Source organism: Tursiops truncatus, chromosome 5 (genome assembly GCF_011762595.2).
Source record: "Tursiops truncatus isolate mTurTru1 chromosome 5, mTurTru1.mat.Y, whole genome shotgun sequence".
Lineage (NCBI taxonomy): Eukaryota > Metazoa > Chordata > Mammalia > Artiodactyla > Delphinidae > Tursiops > Tursiops truncatus.
This window is the reverse complement of record NC_047038.1, coordinates 134,355,591-134,378,439: the sequence shown is the minus strand read 5'-3', so window position 1 is coordinate 134,378,439 and position 22,849 is coordinate 134,355,591. Positions and strand designations below refer to the sequence as shown.

At 46.9% G+C, this 22,849-nt stretch overlaps 1 protein-coding gene across 9 annotated transcripts in view; it reads left to right on the top strand.

Moving 5' to 3' along the window:
* RAPGEF2 (Rap guanine nucleotide exchange factor 2) overlaps positions 1–22,343 on the top strand; it is a 245,025-nt gene extending 222,682 nt beyond the window's left edge. For 8 of the 9 annotated variants that reach the window (XM_019926378.3, XM_033857408.2, XM_073805606.1 and 5 more), the window contains 11 exons: positions 2,222–2,605; positions 4,397–4,608; positions 4,698–4,821; positions 5,417–5,440; positions 6,491–6,714; positions 8,160–8,354; positions 11,710–11,862; positions 14,435–14,660; positions 15,647–16,206; positions 18,527–18,799; positions 20,266–22,343. In XM_019926378.3, coding sequence (XP_019781937.2) covers positions 2,222–2,605; positions 4,397–4,608; positions 4,698–4,821; positions 5,417–5,440; positions 6,491–6,714; positions 8,160–8,354; positions 11,710–11,862; positions 14,435–14,660; positions 15,647–16,206; positions 18,527–18,799; positions 20,266–20,291 — 2,401 coding nt within the window. In that variant the 3' untranslated portion in view covers positions 20,292–22,343. The remainder of the gene's footprint in view (positions 1–2,221; positions 2,606–4,396; positions 4,609–4,697; positions 4,822–5,416; positions 5,441–6,490; positions 6,715–8,159; positions 8,355–11,709; positions 11,863–14,434; positions 14,661–15,646; positions 16,207–18,526; positions 18,800–20,265) is intronic. The other variant, XM_073805604.1, reaches the window with a different exon arrangement.
* Positions 22,344–22,849: the final 506 nt, after the last annotated feature.

Sequence of the window (22,849 nt, the reverse complement as noted above, 5' to 3'; positions counted from 1 at the left end):
AAAGGAAATGCACACAGTAGACTGTGGACCCCTCGCAAGGATCTCTTAGGAGCTCGTGCAAAACAAGGGCGCTGTGACCTGACCGTTGTCACTGCCGGCCAGCGCTCACGCTCCCATAAGGACGCGCAGGAGGGCATCTCCCTTCTCCTGGCAGACGCACCTTCACAAACACATCTTCCACTAGTATCCTCTGTCACCCGCTCCTGCCTACCGGACTTTTCCAGGAACTTCGTTTGTTTACGCGGAGATGTCTGTGACAGTGTGGCTGGCTGAAACTGCCTGTTATTGTTCATAACACTATGAAAAACCCTTCTTAACTCTGGAACCAAAGCTCATTTGCCTCAGAGTGTGGTCTGCTGCTGCTTGGTCTTCAGAGCGCTTCTGTCACACAGTACTCGTAGGAAAATATCGTATGGGGTCTTGTCAGCCTCTTGAATGGTGTTTCCATTGATAGCCTCAAATCACAAATAAGGGAAAGTTGAAAAAGTTCGGTTTTGGCTCTCGTATAATGACTAGATTCGGCACTTACTGAAAATTGTTTTCATAAGTCACGTTTTTTTTTTTTTTTCTTGCCATACGGAGTGTTTCATTGTCTTCTTTTTTTTTTAATTTATTTATTCATTTATTTATTTTTGGCTGTGTTGGGTCTTCATTTCTGTGCGAGGGTTTTCTCTAGTTGTGGCAAGCAGGGCTACTCTTCATCGCGGTGCGCGGGCCTCTCACTGTCGCGGCCTCTCTTGCTGCGGAGCACAGGCTCCAGACGCACAGAGCTCAGAATTTGTGGCTCACGGGCCCAGTTGCTCCGTGGCACGTGGGATCTTCCCAGACCAGGGCTCGAACCCGTGTCCCCTGCATTGGCAGGCAGACTCTCAACGACTGCGCCACCAGGGAAGCCCTCATTGTATTCTTGACTTCTTCGTGTTATGCATCTAAAGCTGGTTTAATTCATTCAGAGCTTCTGCGTTCTTGCTGTCAACTATAACTTCCTTTGTCTTCTTCACTTTCACTTTATTTCCAGCCCTGACACTAGTGGGTAGGGTTGTTTTAGGAGGCCCATTGTCTCGTTATCATTTGAATATGCATTGACCTATGTGTGATCTTGGTGGAGTTCTCCAAATCTCATTGAGGTGCAGAGTCATGATTCACAGTCAGTATTCAAGAAAATTGCAAATGGATTCACATCGTGGGCTTCATGAGTAATCAAAACTGAGAACGTGGGCTTCCCTGGTGGCACAGTGGTTGGGAGTCCGCCTGCCGATGCAGGGGACACAGGTTCATGCCCCGGTCCGGGAGGATCCCACATGCCGCAGAGCTGCTGGGCCTGTGAGCCACGGCCACTGAGCCTGCGCGTCCGGAGCCTGTGCCCCGCAACGGGAGAGGCCACAACAGTGAGAGGCCCACATACCACCAAAAAAAAAAAAAAATTGAGAACGTGAAATCTGTGAGTGTCAAGGTCCCGAGGTCTGTGTCTTCGGCGATATATGCAGAAGGCCAGTTTAGCAGGACCACCCTGCTCATTCTGTTTCTTCCTTTATGGAATCTGGCTTAAGGAGAGCATCTTTGTATAAAATCGGGGAAAAAAAAATCACAGGGTAAACATCTGGATTCTGTTTTTGTCAAGTCACTTAACGGAGGGAAAGGAGCGCTAACCCTGAGTTTTCTCTCTACAGCTGGCGTACATCTCTGGGAGCCTCCGTTTCCTCATCTGACAAATAGGAATAATACCTGTCCCACTTACTTGGAGGGTTTTCATGAAAATCAGATATTTGAACGTTAAAATCTATTTTTAGGATCGTTCTCCTCATAGGATCAAATAGAGGGAGATAGCTTACAGGTTTCTTTGGTATTTGAATAAATAGGTTGGATTGATCAATCTTTCCTGTTTCCTTCCGTAGAGCTTTTTTCATTATTTAAACTGAAAATTTTTTAAATTTAGCTATTTTCTGTCCTTTTTAGCAAAAAAAAGGTAATCTAGAAGGCAGGGAAGGACAAGACAAAATGGATTGCACCTGGTACAGATGCAATTCCATGTGATGCGTCAGTTTCTGTCGGTGGCTCTGGGCCGGGTTCTGTGATCTGGTGACCGAGGAGCTGCTGCCTTCTCTGTCTGTCCTTCCGTCATTCAGTGGAGTGTTCTCACCACCGTTCAGCAGACAGCATCGTTCTTTCAAGGAGTATCGTGAGACTGCTGCTCAGGCTCTGAATTCTGTGTCTCTCACAGGTATTACTTGAAAAACAACATGGAGACAGAGACCCTTTGTTCGGATGAAGATGCTCAGGAGCTGCTGAGAGAGAGTCAGATCTCCCTGCTGCAGCTCAGCACCGTAGAGGTGGCCACGCAGCTCTCCATGCGGAACTTTGAGCTCTTCCGCAACATCGAACCCACTGAGTATATCGATGATTTATTTAAGCTCAGATCGAAAACCAGCTGTGCCAACCTGAAGAAATTCGAGGAGGTCATTAACCAGGAGACGTTCTGGGTAGCCTCTGAGATTCTGCGGGAGACGAACCAGCTGAAGAGGATGAAGACCATTAAGCATTTCATCAAGATCGCTCTGCACTGCAGGGAGTGCAAGAATTTTAACTCCATGTTTGCAATCATCAGGTAAGAGCATATTTGTCGTGAGGTTCGATTCAGTTTGCAGATTTAAACATGCATCAATCCCTGAAAGCCATAGACTCTGTGTGAGTGTAGTAGTTTTTAATTGCATCATATGGAACGATTCTTTTTCTCTGAATCCTAATCTTAATCCTTAATTTAAAATCTCTTGTAATGGATGGACCTAGAGATGATCGTACTAAGTGAAGTAAGCCAGACAAAGACGAATATCATATGATATTGCTTATATGTGGAATCTTAAATATATATATATATATATAAATGAACCTATTTACAAAACAGAAACAGGCTCACAGACGTACAAAACAAATGTATACTTAGCAAAGGGGGAAGAGGTTGGCGAGGGGTAAATCAGGAGTTTGGGATTAACAGATACACACAACTATATAGAAAATAGATAACCAACAAGGACCTACTGTGCCACACAGGGAACTCTCCTCAGTATTTTGTAATAGCCTATAAGGGAAAAGAATCTGAAAACGAATAGATATATTCTTTTTATATATAGATAGAATAGATATATATAGATGTGTGTGTGTGTGTGTGTGTGTGTGTGTGTGTGTGTGTATGATGAATCACTCTGCTGTGTATACCTGAAACTAACACAACACTGTAAATCAGCTGTACTTCAAAAAACATTCTCTTTTATGCTAATTTAAAGCCCAGAAAATCTTATATTCACCACTTTTTTAGCTCTGTGACTTTGGGCAAATTATTTGAACTTCTCTGAAAGTCAGTTTATTTCTCTATAAAATAACAGTGACCCAAAGAGTTATCAAGTAGACTAAATGACACAACGTATGTGGCGTTCCATCAGCCGGCACACAGCAGGGGGATGCCTAGTAGATGTTACTTTTCTTCCCTTTTAAGTGCTTAGACTGAGGCTGGAAGAAAGTGCAGACCGAAACAATGAGCAATATTGACGTTGATGGTGATGATTCAGTTAGTCATTTTTTCTGTCTAGGAGTTTGATCATGCTCTTATTGGTTTTTTTTTTTTTTTCTACGTGGCGTATAGTTGCTTTACAATGTTGTGATAGTTTCTGCTGTACAGCGACCTGAATCATTGATACGCATACATATATCCCCTCTTTTTTGGATTTCCTTCCCATTTGTGTCACCACTGAGCACTGAGTAGAGTTCCCTGTGCTCTACAGTAGGTTCCCATCAGTTGTCTATTGTATACATAATATCAATAGCGTCTACATGTGGATCCCAATCTCCCAATTCCTCCCCTCCCCCCGCTTTCCCCCTTGGTATCCATACATTTGTTCTCTACGTCTGTGTCTCTATTTCTGCTTTGTAGATAAGATGGTCTATACCAGTTTTTTCAGATTCCACATATATGTGTCAATGTACGATATCTGTTACTCTTGCTGTTCTTATGGCTTTTGTTTCATGTTACAACTCTAGGATATTTGTCCCGTCTGTTTTATCAGACGGCTGCTTGGCACCAAGCACTTTACGTACGGAGAGGAAGCAACGAAACACAGCCCTGCCCTCAGGACACCTGGCATTCCAGTTGTTCTGCCCACAGTAAACAGACCGGGAGGGTGTAAAGGGAAAAAGAGTAAAACCCCTCGGCCCTGTCCCTGGTTCCAGCTTCAGGTCTCATTACCCAGAGTCATTAACACTCTTATGAATCCTGTACTTGGCTCTGCGTACACAGCACTCACACAGAGCTGTTACATGTTAAGAAATAAACAGCATGCTCTTCTGCTTACTTCGTAAGGATGAGGCATGTAATTTTAGACCGCTTTTCTTTTTTCCGCCTCAGCGGCCTAAACCTGGCACCGGTGGCAAGACTGCGAACCACCTGGGAAAAACTTCCCAATAAATACGAAAAGCTGTTTCAGGATCTCCAAGACCTGTTTGATCCTTCCAGAAACATGGCAAAATACCGCAATGTCCTCAACAGTCAAAACCTACAGCCTCCCATCATCCCCCTGTTCCCGGTGATCAAGAAGGACCTCACGTTCCTTCACGAGGGTAAGTGTAAGTTGGAGGATTTCTGTCTCCACTTGTGGAGGCGTCGGGTAAATGCCATGTGATTCCCTTTTCCTTTTTGCCAATTACAGGGAACGACTCCAAAGTTGACGGGCTGGTCAATTTTGAGAAGCTAAGAATGATTGCAAAAGAAATTCGTCACGTTGGCCGAATGGCCTCTGTGAACATGGACCCTGCCCTCATGTTCAGGACTCGGTGAGTGTGTCCCCCTCAGCAGTGCTCGCGGGGTTAGAGAAGGTTGAGCTTAGCGCTTCCTAGTAAACGAGAAGATTTTGAATAGGCCCGCCTGTAGCATGGTGACATGTACCAGGCTGTGTGGGGAATCTCCGTCGAGCTCTGATTGGGAATGACTGTGATCCCACATCCAGTGCACTGTGGGCTGTCGTGAAAACAGTTGGTCCCTCTGACATTTTTCATTGACCGTGAGGCACAGCTATTTTTATTTTTCAGAACGCTGACTTGCAGAGCTAAAAGGTGTAATGGATAGTATGAACTAAAATATGTAACAACCCGAACAGTATTGTCTCACTGCCCACACAAGGGATTTAGCCGTCAGTGTAGCCGAGAACGATGAATGCAGTGAAGGAGAGAACAGAAGTCTTTAGAAGCAAATATTTACATATGTTTGTCTTTTGAGCCAGAAAACCGTTGCTGGTCAAGTTGTTTGTGTGAGGAGGTTTGTGGGCTTCTAGTACTGCTTGTCCAGAAGTCTAGTCCTTTCTTTCTGAGCTTGTGATCTCTCTGTCTCTCTCTACACCCATGCTTCAACCTCCACGGCTCTCACTTACAGGAAGAAGAAGTGGAGGAGTCTGGGGTAAGTGGCGGGGACACTGCACACCCACACTGTTCTCGTCCCGCTCGTGGCATTGTTTTCTTACCTGCTGTGTTTTCTGATGCTTTGCATTTTTGCATTTTTTTCCTAACCCTCTTGCTCTAGCAGAATTTCAGTTGGCAAACTGACTTCAAGTTTCAGCTACTGGGGCTTTTGCTTTCGAGGTCATGACCCAAGAGAGCTGTGAAATGATTGATGATTGTTCTGGGGAGCAGTAGGCCAGGCCTACTCCTGAGCTTTCAGAAAGACTTCATTTTAATATAATTTGTGTGTTCTGAAATGAGAAAAATCTAACCTGGGGTGAGGGGAGAAAGGACGTCAGAAGGAAAAATTGTGCAGTTTAAACGCTATTGCACAGATTTTTGAGAAGTAAATCTATGTCGTACAAAAGGTGCCCCTCGGTGTTAAAACTAAATTTTTTACAGCTCAACTAACTACTGTTTTCATCCTATAAACCGACTCTTTTCCAAAATAATTCTTAACACCTCATGTGCTAGTTTCCATACATGTGTTTTCACATTTGCATGACCATTTTATTAACAGATTGACCATATTACTTGACGAACTCACTACATTTAACCCAAGCAATAAGAAAACAATCGTGAACATTGTAATTTCTTTAAATTTATGTAAGACATCCTCTTTAGGACAAAAAAGATTAATGTCACTCTTAATGATTGCAACTGTGTGTTTATTCTTGCATGAGCTTTGACATATAATCATTATTACTTGCTGGCTTCTACGAGAGAGCTGCCTTGAAGGCTCTATAGAGGCGAAAAGTAGAATTTTCTAGTTGGAACAGAACAAGTGCCAAACATACATGTGTATGTAGAGTGTATGTAGGATTCTTCTCAAACTTGAAGAAAATTTTTTTGATCTGTATGATTCTCTATTCCTTTGTAAAGTTTACTTACCAGAATGAGGCATGTGGCCTTCTGAACGTAGACTCTTTGTAGGCGTGTCGGCACGTTTCCAGGAGATACAGGGATCCCATGCTGGGGCGAGCTGCAGCTCTACCTTTTCGTCTTCCAGGTCTCTCAGCCAGGGTAGTACAAACGCAACAGTGCTAGACGTTGCTCAGACAGGTGGTCACAAAAAGCGGGTGCGTCGTAGCTCCTTTCTCAATGCCAAAAAGCTGTACGAGGACGCCCAGATGGCCCGAAAGGTGAAGCAGTACCTGTCCAACTTGGAGCTGGAGATGGACGAGGAGAGCCTCCAGACGCTATCCCTGCAGTGCGAGCCGGCCACCAACACATGTGAGTTTCTCCTTAAGGTGGCTGCCGGGTCCGGCTGGAATGCAGATTGGTTTCCTGTGCGGATAAAGCAGGGCTGGGCCCAGGGGGAGCTAGCATCCTGAGACACGCTCGCCTTTCCCTTGAAGGCGGCTCTGGGGACCGCGCGGCGCCGTCCTGGGCTGAGCCCCGTCCGTGCCCAGCGGGGTTCGCATGGGGACCACGACACCGTAGGCTTCTTCGGGGTCACCGGCTTTGGTTTCATCCCGACGCAGCCAGAGTGCCGTCAGGGGACACAGGGGCAGGTGCAGCTCCCATTTGCATCCCTTGTTCTCTCACAAAGATACTTGCCACGTGATGGGCGGCCTGGGAGCGGCACAGAGCTAGGTGCGCTGGCTGCCTCTGACCCCCTCAGCTCGGCCGGCACTTGGCAATGAGTTCAGCTACGTGTAAGGCAGGAATTCTCCACAGGGAACCACAGCTCAGCCTAATGTGTAGCTCCCCAGCCTCTGAAAGTCCGGCCAGGCCAGAAACGGGGGCTACGTTCTCTTTCTCGGCATCCGTATTTGTAAGACAGAGGCGTCTTCCGTTTAGGACACTTTGGGGTCTTTTATGGGCAAGTTTGAAGATACTTTCTATAGGACTTAAATGTTAGGTCATTTGAGAAAGATTCAGGTTATCAGACGTACCCAGGACACTCTTAAAGCACCGTGTGTCATGGTGAAGAGTTTGTCCTCAAGAGGGAGAGGGGTCTGAGTTCAGATCCTGTTTGTTCCTTGTACTAACAGTGTCACCTTAGGCCGGTTACTTGAGCTCCATTATGTGTAAGATGGGGGAAGGAAGTCATTGAGTTGTCTTCAATATTAATACACTTAAAATACAGCATTTAATTGCCCTGTTAAATTGGCTTGCTTTCCATCTGCCGTGGAATTATACACTCAGTACAGTGCTCAAGGAGTATTGGCTGCTATTAGCAACATAGATAATTCTACCCCATTGGAGAGAGAATTTGATAGTGACAAGACTGCAGCTAGTATCATCTGCTAAATTAAAACTAAGCTCATATATGTCAAGACATTTTGGGTGTCATTTTAGAAAAATAATTCCTAGTGGTCTTCCTGTTGTAGCTTGTATAATAGGTTTGTGTTTTTCGTAGACATACGTACAGCGTACTGAGCTATCCACATTTTTCGTTTCTTTTTAAATGTGGTACTTGAAACAGTATCATCTCTTGAGACGGCTTGTTTCATAAAGTGAATCTTGGTTCCGTCGCGCCTTCTTTCTGTGACGGAGGCTCTCCCCCCGCCCGCCCCTGTTTCTCTCCTTTATCTATGGGCCACAGGGGAAAAAAAGATACATATTTCAGTGTTCTAACTGTAGGAAATGCTCGTGCGGTTGTAAAAGTATCCCGTGTGTGGCCACTAACTTCTTAAACTTCTCGTTCTGTTTTCACACCGAACAATTACCAGTGCCTAAGAATCCCGGTGACAGAAAGCCTGTCAAGGCCGACACCTCCCCGGTGGCCCCGAGGGCAGGGCTGCAGCCGAAGCCGCCGCCGCAGGCTCCGCAGCCGTCACAGAGGCCCAGCCCGGGGCTGCAGCTTCCCGCCGTGCCCCTCTATCCTTCGCGGAAGAAAGTGCCCCTACGGGATCTCCCGCCTTTCGGTAGGTGACTAAGTTCGCGCACACTTTTTTTTTTTTTCCCCTCTTAATTTACTTTCTGTTGAAGTAGAGTTGAATTACACTGTTGTGTGACTACAGTCAGTTAATCTTTGACAAAGGAGGCGGGAACATGCGGTGGGGAAGCGACAGTCTCTTTGGCGAGTGGTGCTGGGAAAGCTGGACGGCCGCCGCATGCAAATCAGTGACGTCAGGACACACGCCCTCGCGGCCGGCGCAAAAGCATGAACTCAAAATGGCTCACAGACTTCAACGGAAGACAGGACACCATGCAACTCCTGGAAGAGAACACAGGCAAAACATTCTCTGACATAAATCGTAGCAGTGTTTTCTTAGGTCAGTTTCCCAAGGCAATGGACATAAAAGCAAAAAATAAACAGATGGGACCTAATGAAGCTTACAAACTTCTGCTCAGCGAAGGAAACCGTAAACAAAACGAAAAGACAGCCCGTGGGCACTTCCCTAATGGCACAGCGGTTAAGACTCCGCGCTCCCAATGCAGGGCGCCCGGGTTCTATTCCTGGTCCGGGAACTACATCCCACATTGCATGCTGCAAGTGAGAGTTCTCATGCCACAACTAAGGAGCCCCCGAGCCGCAACCAGGGAGCCCACCTGCCACAACTAATACCAACACAACCAAATAAATAAATATTAAGAAAAAAAAAGAAGAGGCAACCTTTGGTCTGGGAGAACATATTTGCAAACAATGTGACCGACAAGGACTTAATTTCCAAAATATACAGACGGCTCGTGTAATTCGACAACAAAAAAACAAACAACCCACAACCCTCTTTTGGTGCTGTTCATTCACTGCCTGCTTCTCAGACTAGGAAGCGATACTTATCACGGGTAACTTCGTCTGGTATACTTGAATGTCCCTCTGGTTGTTCCCTCTTTATAAGACATTAATGTTCACAGAGTTAAACTTTACTTTTACCCATGAGAAGGACTGTTTTCATAGAGCATCTCATTTAATCATGCTCGTTTGTCATAGCAGTGGAGGCAAGGCATGCCATGGGGAAATTATGCTATTACTCATTTAATTTTTAACAAGTACAGAGGCTGTTTTGTCCATATACCTTGTTTAAACTAGCTTTGCCTTATGATCAGTGAGTTGCTGGAATTTAGGCGGAATATTTTTAAGTGAAATGATTCGTCTGGAGGCGAACTCTCATTTGTTGAATCACTGATTCTGTAACTTGGGAGGAAAATACAGTCAGTTCGTGAATGTAAAGGAGCCAAAGCAGGGACTCCCCTGGTGGTCCAGTGGTAAAGAATCCGCCTTCCAATGCAGGGGATGGGGGTTCAATCCCTGGTCGGGGAATTAAGATGCCACATGCCGCAGAGCAGCTAAGCCCATGAGCCACAACTACTGAGCCCACGTGCCACAACTACTGAAGCCCACGCGCGTAGAGCCCGTGCTCCGCAACAAGAGAAGCCACCGCAATGAGAAGCCTGCGCACTGCAGTGAAGAGTAGCCCCTGCTCGCCGCAACTAGAGAAAGCCCGCGTGCAGCAACGAAGACCCAACCCAGCCAAAAATAAAAAAATACTTACATTGTTCCCCCTATCACAAGTGAACTGAATTAGTGTTCCTTTGTCCACTGTTTTGGTTTTTTTTTTAAATTATTATTTTTTTTTGGCCGCACTGCGCGGCATGCGGAATCTTAGTTCCCCGACCAGGGATTGAACCCGTGCCCCCTGCAGTGGAAGCGTGGAGTCTTAACCACTGGACCACCAGGGAAGTCTCTCCACTGTGTTGTTAATATTCTTATATTCCCAAGTCCCCCGTAAGCCGACCTCTACTGCCTCTTTTCTGTCGAGCTTCTGATATGGACACAGCCTGTTAACCCCCATGTAGGTGTACCTGATGGAAAGCCATCCCCAGCCCCCTTCCCCAGAGAGACTCTCTCTCCAATATTTTTAGGCCTATTTGAATTTATGACCTTTAGAAATGCGGATGGGATAGTCATGTGTCTTCTTAGGATAGTTTCACATTTAAAGTCACAGAATATAACATAGTAACTTAGAGATGCTGGGCCCACCCCCATTCATGAAATAAATTTTGTCTGAATACTTCCTGTATTTTTCACTTCAGTGTCTTCGTCATCCCTAGAGCTACTTTTGAAGTGGAACAGATTTTTCTGAGGCATAGCATCTTCACATCCATCTTCACTGTTTGAAGGCAGCACTTTTTGAATCTGTGAATGATGCTGGCTTGGAAATCTTTTCCAAATCAAGGCTATTCATTCGTGTAGCTTTAGTGTAGCTGGTATTTTCATGTACCCTGTATATATCAGTATCTGCACACGTAATTAAAAGATTGCTTGAAAAGCCATTTTTAAAAGATTGTATTAAAGTAGTATCGCACACTTACAGGTGTTGAGGTGAAATGAAGAATTAGGTCTCCGTTAAATTTCATTGCCTCCTTTTTAATGGATTCTGTTAAGTCTGAGAACATAAAAGCTAACATTCACTGAGGTAGTGTCAACCTGTAATGCCTTCCCTCCGGTCTCTTTGTTGTTCAGAATGAGGTAACTGAGAGTGCCTCATAATGAGGCTTAGAAAACATCTCTTAATGTGACTCCCTCATTCCTGAAAGTAAAATTTTAGGGGAAAAATCACCTGGTATTGGCACATGGAATCCTTTTTCTTCCGCCCTACGTCATCCGACTAGATCGTGCACTTGGCGCTGCGCTGGATGGCTTCCCCCTCCGCGCCCCTTTACCGCACTCCTGGGAGCCCTCCCCGGTGGCTTGCAGGACGCTTCTGGGACCCGGCACTCTCTGGGTCCCCTCCTGCCTTCTCTGTCATCCGCTTACTGATCAAATACTGGCCTGATTTCTTAGCGCTCCATCAGTCTGTTTTCTCGCTACTTCCTTTGGGCTCTTGGCTTTCCTTCCATCACTCCCACGTCCCATGAGCTAACTTTTCCAACACCACCAAAATACCTGTTCCCAACCCAAACTTGAGTTCTGATAAATCTTCTGAGCTGCGCCGCTCTCACCCTAACCCAGAGTATTTCCAGATCATCTCTTTGTTTCTTCATCGCTGCCTGATGTATTGTTGAAGAGGGTGGCGGTCGCGGTTTGGAACCCAGAGTGGAATGGCAGCAGCAGCCTTTCTGGTCCTCGGCAGGTGTCAGCAGACACACGGTGGGCACCTGGTGCCCCCGCGATCTCACTGTTTACACGGGCAGAGTACAGAGACCATCGAGCCTGGAAACAACCTGCCACGACATGTGACATTCAATCTTAACACAAAAAAAGTGGTTTTGTTCTTCACGGTAGTCTTTTCAGTCTTGGAAATGCATGTTGAAATCATTTTCTTTCTCTTACAGGTATAAACTCTCCACAAGCTTTAAAGAAGATTCTTGCTTTGTCTGAAGAAGGGAGCCTTGAGCGCCACAAGAGGCCGGCAGAAGACACGGTATCGGATGCGTCCTCCCGGTTCTCCTCCCCGCCGACCTCCCCGCAGAGCTCGCCAAGGAAAGGTGACTGGGTGACCCCTCTTCTCCTTCATGGGGACCTGTGCTTTCAGCTGGATCAATTCTAGTTAGAGATTACATCACTTCTGACATTAGAGTCGTTTGAAATGACCTTGGGAATTTGCTGGCGGTCCAGTGGTTAGGACCCCATGCTTTCACCGCCAAGGGTGTGGGTTCGATCCCTGGTCGGGGAACTGAGATCCTGCAAGCCACACAAGTGCCCCCCCCCCCCCGCCAAAAAAAAAAGACACGATATGTAACACCCAATGGATTTTTTTTTTCTCCTCAGTTTATAAATTTGGAAGAATTTTGGTACTTTTTAATATTATAGTTATAAATAAATAGTGTCAAGCTTATATAACTATATAAGCCCCTTCAAAAATTCATTTTTTTACTGATTGTAAGTGTGGAAATAATTCTTTTTATACTAACAGTTGTTCTAACTAAATATAATTACATAGCATTCATCACAGAGTAGAGGCCTATAAAAACATAAGAAAAACTACTATCTTCCTGATTTATCTTTCATTGTGTTAACATGAGTCTGGATTATCTTTTTTGTTGCTATCTTGTTTTATTTTTAAGGAGATTAAATTTTAGGCACTCAAACTCTCCTTCTGATATTAATGCTTTCTTATCTTAAAATACTAGATCACTTTCTGCTGCATAACCTCGGGGTTACTTTCTCCCCACCCTATAATTGAATGGGCGTAAGTAAGCCGGTAATAAACGGCCAGGACAGTTTTCACTAGACGAGGCCAAAGAGATTAATCCGTTGTTAGATTTCACCGGCACAACAAGTATCTTTCCTGCTTTACTTTTCAGCTGTCTCAGACATGTGTGCGTTCTATGGGGGTATCAGTCTCTAGTCCTTGTTCAGTGGGTGCGTCTGAATTCTTCTCTCGTCCGTCGTTGGGTGGCAGTGGCAGTCAGCTGAGATCGTTTGGCTGCGGGCAGTTGGACTAAACCAGCTCCCCATCTTCTCGTGGAAGCGAGAACAGTAGCAAGAATAACAGTGCACCACGGACCTACGGGATAGGTGGGCCAGCAGGAAAAACGGGAAGGGGTCATCTCATTAGCTGAGGAAACTGGGACGATTCCTCCCCATGCCACATGCTCCACCTGAGGGATTATTTCTCTAGAGATTTTGTTTTTTGCGGAGTGGGGCGTAGACTGTTCAGGGAGGGTTTGAAATCTTGTCTGTCAGAACCTGCAGCGTGGTTTATAAGAAGACATTTCATAGGTGAACACGTGAAATCTTATCAAGACCTGTGCAACCTTTTAAAAAAATAAATCAGGAATTCATAATTTACTGAAAGGATGGGGAAGTACTCTTCAGAGAGTAAATCAGCAACATTTAGGTGCTCTAGATGGCATTGTTTTATTAGGTTTTCATTGGGTACATATAATCATATAAAATCAGTAAAAAATAAATGAATACTGAGAAAGGAGTATTTGGATTTTTTTGTTAAAGATGTCAAGACAAGCCTCTCTTCCTTTGTGACTTTCAGTTTTAGCAACAAAGAGTTAAGGGTCCTTCAGGCCAAAAAATGGACATCTGTTTAGACATAGTGACGGTCCAGGGAGAAAAATGGAGATTTTGTACATTATGTCCTTCAAAACAATTGGCTTTCATGTGATTTAGCCAATATATTATTAATGCTGAAAAATCAAATGGCAAAAATCCAAAGATATCTTCTTCAAGTCTTATTTCTTATTCATACGTGTCCATTTAAAATTATAATGCAGGGGGCTTCCCTGGTGGCGCAGTGGTTAAGAGTCCGCCTGCCGATGCAGGGGACACAGGTTCGTGCCCCGGTCCGGGAGGATCCCACGTGCCGCGGAGCGGCTGGGCCCGTGAGCCATGGCCACTGAGCCTGCGAGTCCGGAGCCTGTGCTCCACAACGGGAGAGGCCACAGCAGTGAGAGGCCCACGTACCGCCAAAAAAAATCATAATACAGGGACTTCCCTGGTGGTCCAGTGGTTAAGACTTAGTGCTCCCAATGCAGGGGGCACGGGTTCGATCCCTGGTCTGGGAACTAAGATCCCATATGCCTCACAGCGTGGCCAAAATAAATAAATTAATTAATTCAAAAAAACAAAAACCCAACATTAAAAAATAAAAATACAATGCAGATCTTTCCAGTGGAGTTATTCTATGCTGTAAAGTTCTAAAAGTGAAAACTCCATTGAAAACAAAATTACTACTGACTTTGCAGGTTGAGAAGAAAACCATACTTTTAAATATCATCCTAGTCATTCTTCATAGTTTCGTTTACATAGACTAATGTAGTATAAGTTATAGTTCAGAGAGCAGCGTCTAGTCGTGCCGTGATCCCGTCTGCATCCATTCCTGGGTCATACGACAGTGTGTTCTTTTTTCCTCTCTAAACTTTCATCAAACACACTAAACTGCAATTGAGTAAAACTTGACTGTAGCTCAGTCCCCAAGTAGAGTGCTTTCTCCCCAGTTCCGCGGTGGCACCTATGGCCTGCATTCTGGTTTTGCTACTGAGGAGACGTCAGCTGGACGCCGTGAACCCTCGGTGTCTAAGGACTGATGTGTTTCCCACGCAGGCTACACTTTGGCTCCGAGTGGCACCGTGGATAACTTCTCAGATTCCGGCCACAGCGAAATCTCCTCACGGTCCAGTATCGTCAGCAACTCCTCCTTCGACTCGCTGCCCGTCTCGCTGCCCGACGAACGGCGCCAGAGGCCATCGGTCGGCACTGTGGAGACCAGCCTGGCCGCAGGCCGGCCGGAGAGGCGGCCGGCGGGGGAGCCCGACCAGTGCAGCCTGGGGTAGGGGCTCGTCCGTGTGCTCGCTCCTCTCTTGCACGTGTGCGGGGCTGTTCACGGGACGCCCAGGGGTGCTCTCCCAGCCCAGTTCTGACGCTCACCATTTCCCGATCACGAAGCGTCATGCAGACTGCTTTCCCAGTGAGGTCCGTCCTGCGCTGGGACACGTTTGCTCTGCGCTGAGGGCAGGGGGCGACTCAGTCCAATGAGCTGCTTTCCCGAAATAGTCAGATTGTAGTGAACACTGTAAGGAAAGTGCTCCTTTACTGTAAGCAGGTCAGTGCTCCTTTCCCCCGTGTTGATATTGTGGTGACGTCACAGGGGAGGAAACTGGACAGGGCCGAGTGGCCACTGTCGCTCAGTCTGGTGGGGCCTAATCCTCTTTCTGGAAGGAAAGGAGGCCGCCTTTCGAGCAAACAGTGGTTGCGTTTTAGCACAGAATTATTAGTTAACAATCTTGGCCTTTCCCCTCCCCTCCCCTCCCCCCTCCCCTCCCCTCTCCTCCCCCCCCTCCTCTCCCCTCCCCTCCCCTCTCCTCCCCCCTCCCCTCCCCTCTCCTCCCCCCTCCCCTCTCCTCCCCCCTCCCCTCTCCTCCCCTCTCCTCCCCCCTCCCCTCCCCTCTCCTCCCCCTCCCCTCTCCTCCCCCCTCCCCTCTCCTCCCCTCTCCTCCCCCTCCCCTCCCCTCTCCTCTCCTCCCCCCTCCCCTCCCCTCCCCTCTCCTCCCCCTCCCCTCCCCTCTCCTCCCCCTCCCCTCCCCTCTCCTCCCCCCTCCCCTCTCCTCCCCTCTCCTCCCCCCTCCCCTCCCCTCCCGTCTCTCCTCCCCTCCCCTCCCGTCTCTCCTCCCATTCCCTCCCCTCTCCTCTCCTCCCCTCCTCTACTCTCTTGTCCCCTCCCTCTCCCCTCCCCTCTTTTCTGGCCCCCCTCCCTCCTCCCCTCCCCTCCTCTTCTCTTTATTATTTTTTTTTCTTTGTTTCCCTTTGGCCGCCTAGGTCCTGTGCACCGCTGTCTGAGAGCCGGGGCCTGTACGCTGCAGCTACAGTGATCTCTTCTCCCAGCACAGAGGAGCTTTCCCAAGACCAGGGGGACCGAGCCTCACTTGACGCTGCCGACAGCGGCCGAGGAAGCTGGACGTCGTGCTCCAGCGGCTCCCACGACAACATCCAGACCATCCAGCAGCAGAGGAGCTGGGAGACGCTCCCCTTCGGGCACACTCACTTCGATTACTCAGGGGACGCCGCAGGGTTATGGGCCTCGAGCAGCCACGTGGACCAAATCATGTTTTCCGACCACAGCACAAAGTACAACAGGCAGAGTCAGAGCCGAGAGAGTCTCGATCAAGCCCAGTCCCGGGCAAGCTGGGCCTCCTCCACGGGGTACTGGGGAGAAGACTCGGAGGGGGACACGGGCACCATCAAGCGCAGGGGGGGGAAGGACGTTTCCCTCGAAGCTGAGAGCAGCAGCATGATGTCTGCGAGCGCCGAAGAAGCCAAGCCCGTCGCCATGGCTGCCCACGTGGCCGTGCCGCCCAGCGCCACCAAGGGGCTTATCGGTAAGCTGACCGCGGGCTCTGTCCTGTCTGGGTCGTGGCTGCACCCTGACTTATTTCAAAAGTAAAAGCATGTGTTTGCGGTTCTCCTCCTCATTCTGCCCCACCCATTGCCGTGTAGGCCTTCCAAGTTAGCAGTGCACTCAGGTTTTGAAATGAATGGTGGCTAAGACTCCAGGTTCTGTGGTCAGGTGCTTATAAATACCCTGCAACAGTCAACCTTCCATGCACCGTAGCTGTCGGGATCAGTAGGTTGTCCTTATGGGTGTTACCTGCTCTGACGTTGATCTTCTCAGCTGAAAATTATCAGGAAGGATGGCCATTCTCTCTAGAGGAAGAATATTTTTTTGTTTAATTGGAACTGTTCTAAATGTTTTACTATTGTATTTTGTTCCCTTGAATTGTATATTTAGAACTTTACCCTTTGCATATTTAAAAATCTTCTGTCGATGTTTGTTATGCAGGTAAATTTTTCTGTGCTAGACAGATTCCCTCTGCACAGGATAGAACAAGGAGGAGGGTGCTGAGAGATAAGGTAGTGTGTAAGAGCCTGGGAGTCAGGCAGGCTGTGGGTCTGAATCCCTGCTTTGCCACTTTCCTAGCTTTGCGACACTGGGCAAGGCACTAAACAGTGTCCGTTTCCTCATCTGTAAAATGAATTTAATAATTTCTACCAGTGCAGTTGCTATGAGGTTTAAACGAAATCTCTGCAAAACACTAGTGCCTAGTTAGCAGTTCATAAGTAGATGAAAGACACTATCACTTCGCTGCTGCTGTTTCTGTTGTGAAGTCTCTTATGCTCCTTCAGTGCTATCGGGATATATTCTCTATGGCACGTTCAATGTCTGTATAAAGTGTAGGGATACGTCATAGGATACAGAGTGAGAAATTCTGGAATATAATCTTCACAGACATCACTTTCATTAGTAGGGAAATTGTAGTTATTTTATCACGCAGTCATGGGTGGATGTCGAGTTTAATATCTTTTCAAGATGAATAAGGAGAAGACAGTTAACACCTATTCTTAGGTTGCAATTTTTAAAGCACTTTTTTTTTTAATTGAAGTATAGTTGATTTACAATATTGTGTTAGTTTCAGGTGTACAGCAAAGTGATTCAATTATATTTTTTTTTCATATTATTTTCCATTATAGGTTATTACAAGATATTGAATATAGTTCCCTGTGCTATACAGTAAATCCTTGTTTACCTATTTTTATGTAAAGTGGTGTGTATCTGTTAATCCCAAACTCCTAATTTATCCCTCCCCTCTTTTCTTCCCTTTGTAACCATAAATCTATGAGTCTGTTTCTGCTTTGTGTATAAATTCATTTGTATTATATTTTAGATTCCACGTATAAGTGATATCATAAGACATTTGTCTTTGTTTGGCTTCCTTCACTTAGTATGATCATCTCTAGGTCCATCCATGTTGCTGCAAATGGCATTATTTCATTCTTTTTTATGGCTGAGTAATATTCCATTGTATATATGTACCACATCTTCTGTATCCATTCATCTGTCGGTGGGCACACGCGTTGCTTCCACGTCTTGGCAATTGCAAATAGAAAAGCACTTTCTTTTAACAAACTAATACACAGAATTTTTATTGCAAAGGCAAGAAGAATGATTTAAGTTCCTAACAGTTGAGTTTAGAAAGTTGAAGATAATAAAACTTTGCTTTTACTTGCCTTTACAGATTCATGTTTTGTCATGAAATTAATATAAAAGGACTTCAAGAAAAATACATACCTCACATGCACATGGTTTTAAGTTTTGAAATTTGCATCATTTTTTGTACTGTTCTTCCAAATTTATTGTGATTCCCTATTTTCCGAAGTGAGGCCCAAGACTTGAAAGTAACCTGGGATTGATTCTCTGCCTGGTGAGGGTAGATGGCCCAGCAAAGAAGAACAGCTCGCCTGGCCCCCGGGGCAGGGAGATCGGAGGGAACCGCTGACAGGCACCACTCCCGTGTTGCAGGCGTGGGACTGGGTACCTTTCTGTTCCCTTTGCTCCGTGTTTCCAGTAAACCCCAGGGTTGGGCGTTAGCCTGGTTACTGCGTGACAGGTAGAGTCGCTCTGCGGTGACCCGGTGAGAGTTACAGGTACTTAGATTGCTTAGTTTTGCCTGTGCCGCCGGAGATGACCCGGTGCGTGGCGGGTTTGGTGCGCCCCGCCCTGCGCACAGCCCCACACGCCTTTCACCGTGGGCGCTGTTCGTCTTGGTCGTCCGTCCTCCTTCCCGATGAGCGCACGTGGCCTGGGATGCGCTCCCCCGCCCTCCCATGCTGACCGCGGCGCCTTGTCTCTCCCTCCCGCAGCGAGGAAGGAGGGCCGCTACCGGGAGCCGCCGCCCACCCCGCCGGGATACGTGGGCATCCCCATCACCGACTTCCCCGACGCCCACCCGCACCCCGCCCGGAAGCCGCCGGACTACACCGTGGCGCTGCAGCGGTCCAGGATGCTGGCCCGGCCGGCCGAGACCCCCGCCCCGGGCGGCGCCAGGCCCACCCCGCGGCCGCAGTGGCACCGGCCCGGCGACGACCCGCGCCCCGGCCCCTGCGCGCCCCCGGGCCTTGCCACCGAGGAGGACGGTACATGCGCTTCCCCCAGAGGCCCTGCTTCCCGCCCGGGGTTCCACGCCCGCCCCAGGCCTTGGTGCCAGCCGTTGGGTTGCGTTTTGCTCTTTCCGAAGTGGCTGGAGAAATAACTAAAGATTGCGGAGGGGTCCCCTGTAATACCGTGTGGGCATGGGTGCATTTCCCTCCTAATCCTCGGTTTTCTGAGGAAATGCTATGAGTCCCAGATGAAAGTCTGTTGGAAAAACCCACTTCTCTAGAGCTCTTTTGCCTTCTCTGTACGAGTCCAGCTGGCCGTGCTGGGGTGAGGTTGAAGGGGGAGACCATGCCCCCCTCCTTCCTCCTGCTTTTAAGGTTTGAGTTTAACATGTTTTATTCTGGAAATAATCATTATAGGAAGAAGCAAAACACAATTCATGAAAACTACTTGTAATCCTGCCACTTGCAGATAACTTCCATTAGCATTTTGTTAAATATCCTTCTAGACTTTTTTATATGTATACACGTGTACATTACTTAAGAAGTCATGTGTTGTTTTATAACTTTTTTCAATGAATTTATCATTCATGAGTTTCCAGTCAGTAAATATACAATGTATTTTTATAGTGGGTATGTATATTTAAAGATGTGCATCCCATATACTTTATTTTAAACTTTTTTTTTATAAATTTATTTATTTTATTTATTTATTTTTGGCTGTGTTGGGTCTTTGTTGCGGCACACAGGCTTTCTCCAGTTGCTGCGAGCGGGGGCTACTCTTCGTTGTGGTGCGCGGGCTTCTCATTGCGGTGGTTTCTCTTGTTGCAGAGCACGGGCTCTAGGCGTGTGGGCTTCAGTAGTTGTGGCTCGCGGGCTCAGCAGTTGGGGTGCACAGGCTCTAGAGCGCAGGCTCAGTAGTTGTGGCGCACGAGCTCAGTAGTTGTGGCTCATGGGCTCTAGAGCGCAGGCTCAGTAGTTGTGGTGCACGGGCTCAGTAGTTGTGGCTCCTGGGCTCTAGAGCACAGGCTCAGTAGTTGTGGTGCACGGGCTCAGTAGTTGTGGCTCGTGGGCTCTAGAGCTCAGGCTCAGTAGTTGTGGCTCCTGGGCTCTAGAGCGCAGGCTCAGTAGTTGTGGTGCACGGGCTCAGTAGTTGTGGCTCGTGGGCTCTAGAGCTCAGGCTCAGTAGTTGTGGCACATGGGCTTAGTTGCTCCGCAGCACGTGGAATCTTCCCGGACCAGGGCTCGAACCTGTGTGCCCTGCATTGGTAGGTGGATTCTTAACCATTGCGCCACCAGGGAAGCCCCTTAAACTTTTTTATTATGATTAATCATTAGGTAGAAAAACAGTTGAGGATCTTAGGTGACCTATACTAAGAGAACATAGCTGTGGTATTTTTATTTAGCACGTCGGTGAACACGTTCTCTCTAAGCACAAGAAAACGACTTGCTCGCTTATTGATTTTTCTTTTGTTTCTTCCTTTCTTTCGTGGTTGCGTCGGCAGAAGATGAACAAGTGTCTGCGGTTTGAGGCACGGGCTCCTCTGCACCCGTGTTGGCCACCCACAGGAGAGCACAAGAAGACGTCCCCTAGCGTCAGAGCCTTGGAGCTCACACTCTGAGGATGGTGGACCCGTTTGCCTCCTTCCCTGCCTTAAAAGCAGCATGGGGCTCCTTCCCTCCTTCTTCCTGTCCCCTTTGCATGTGAAATACTGTGAAGAAACCGCCCTGGCACTTTTCCGCCTTGTTGCTTGAATGCACAGCGCAGCGTCTCCAAGCTCCTGTGGCCGCCTGCCACGTCACACAGCATCATTCCAGACTCCAAGGTCATCACCACCCATGAGTCACTCTGGCTGCATTTCTCCACGCCTGGAAGGAGTTTTTAAAAAAATCTTCCTTTTAGATTTCAATCCAGTCCTAGCACTTGGTTTCATTGGAATCGGGAGAAAAGCCAGCCATGGAACTGCTTGGGGTCTTTAACCCACCAAGGAAGACAAAGGAAAACAATGAAATCCTTTGAGTACAAATGCTTGTCCGCTTGTTTACAGTGCCCTCCTCCGTTTTTTTGGGTTTTTTTTTTCTTTTCTTTTAAATGAGTTTAATGATTGTGTTCAGAGAGTAAATATTATATCCATTTAATGATTTTACAGTATTATTTTGAACCTTTAAGTAGGGTTGCCAGCCGGGGTTTCTCAAAAACCAAATATGCCGGACAGGGTGTGGTCACACCGGGGAGAGGGAAGGCCGGCCCACAGCCCCGCTTCCTGTGTCCCGCCGGGCCTGGGAAGCGCCCTATCCTGGAAGCGTGAGATGTTAGCCAATTACCTAGACCCTAAGGCCCCCGGCCCCTCCTTCCCCAGGGGCTGGGGCTCTTCTTTACAACTGTTTGCACATGGCCGGGGAGGGAACTGGGACTCTTGCGTCCTGTGTCTGAGCCTGTGGAGCACAGGGCAGTGTCACCCGAGGGCGTGTCCTGCTCCATCGAGACAGACGGCAAACCCCATGTTTTTTTAAATTATGTTTCTTTGATTTCTGTTTATTTAGCTTTAGGGATTCTCTTGCTTGTTTTCAAAGAGCCACGTTTATAACTGGATAGCATTGCAGTGAAAGCAGCTCGGGGTGTTGGCGCGAAGGCCAGCTATTCATACTGCTCTTCCAAGACAGCCTCCCCGTATCGATCAGTCGCCATGAGGGAATAAACAAGCCTCTAACGTGAAGGTGATCAAAAGATCCAGAACCCAGTGCGGTCCGCCAGCCTTTGTTTGCAAGGCGGGTTGGTCGCCGAAGACTGACCCGTAAGTGGCTTTACGGACGCCGAGACGGAGAAGGCCTGAGTGTAGCAACCACGTGTTCACAGCTGCTATTAACCCCAGAAGGACTGAGATGACCCCTCCAGTCTATTTTTGTGTTGTTTTTGCACAGACTCCGGAAAAGTGAAGGCTGCCAATCCGAGTAGTACTCAGATGTGAGGAACTGCTGGTCTTGGATTTTTTTTCCATTAAATTCAGCTGATCATATTGATCAGTAGATAAACGTAAATAGCTTCCAATTTTAAAAGTCAAATTGCAGTGTTTTTTCACTGTATCAAAGCAATGTCAGTGCTTTATTTAATAATTCTCTCCTGTATCATGGCATTTGTCTACCTGCTTATATATGACATTATCAATGATGCATTTGTAATTTTACATGTAAGATGCGTTATTTGCCAGTTTTCTCCTCTAGGCCGTGGACCTCACGTGCATCTAGAAAGACAGAACTCTTGCTCTACACAAGTCGCACAAATGTTATCTAAGCATTAAGTCACCGTAGAACATAGGACTGTAACCTCAGTTCGCTCTGTGATGTCAAGTGCAGAATGTACAATTAACTGGTGATTTCCTCATACTTTTGATACTACTTGTACCTGTATGTCTTTTAGAAAGACATTGGTGGAGTCTGTATCCCTTTTGTATTTTTAATACAATAATTGTACATATTGGTTATATTTTTGTTGAAAATGGTAGAAATGTACTATGTTTATGCTTCTACGTCCAGTTTGTACAAGCTGGAAAATAAATAAATATAACATAATGCCTTGCCTATATTCTTAACGACTCGTGCATGCTTTTTCGTACTGAAGCGTAAGAAAGCCCTTGGATCTCACTGCAGGCGCGAGTCCACAGGGCACTGAGGGTAGACCGACGATGTCGCCTAAAACTGCCCAAATAGCCTATTCTTTTAGGTAGCTTTCTGTTGATTCAGAGAAAAGAAATTGATATCATTCATGTTAACAGAAATTAATATCACTCATGTGTCCAGAATTCATAGTGTTTGAGATTCAGTGAAAAGTTACGATATCACTATGTATCTATCGAATACGTAGCATCTGTCTCTGCCCAATTCTTTTCCAATAAACATCTCTATGGGACATAATATTTTTGATTCCCAATATACATTCAAGTTCATGGCCGCTAAGTTAAGAGTACAATCTAGCAAGTGATTTGGAACTTGTACATCAAATATCATTGTTCTGTCTACGAGTCCTAATGCGTGATAGGTCTGAATAATATTTTGGTCTGTGAGAAGGGCACTTACATTTAAAAAGGTGAG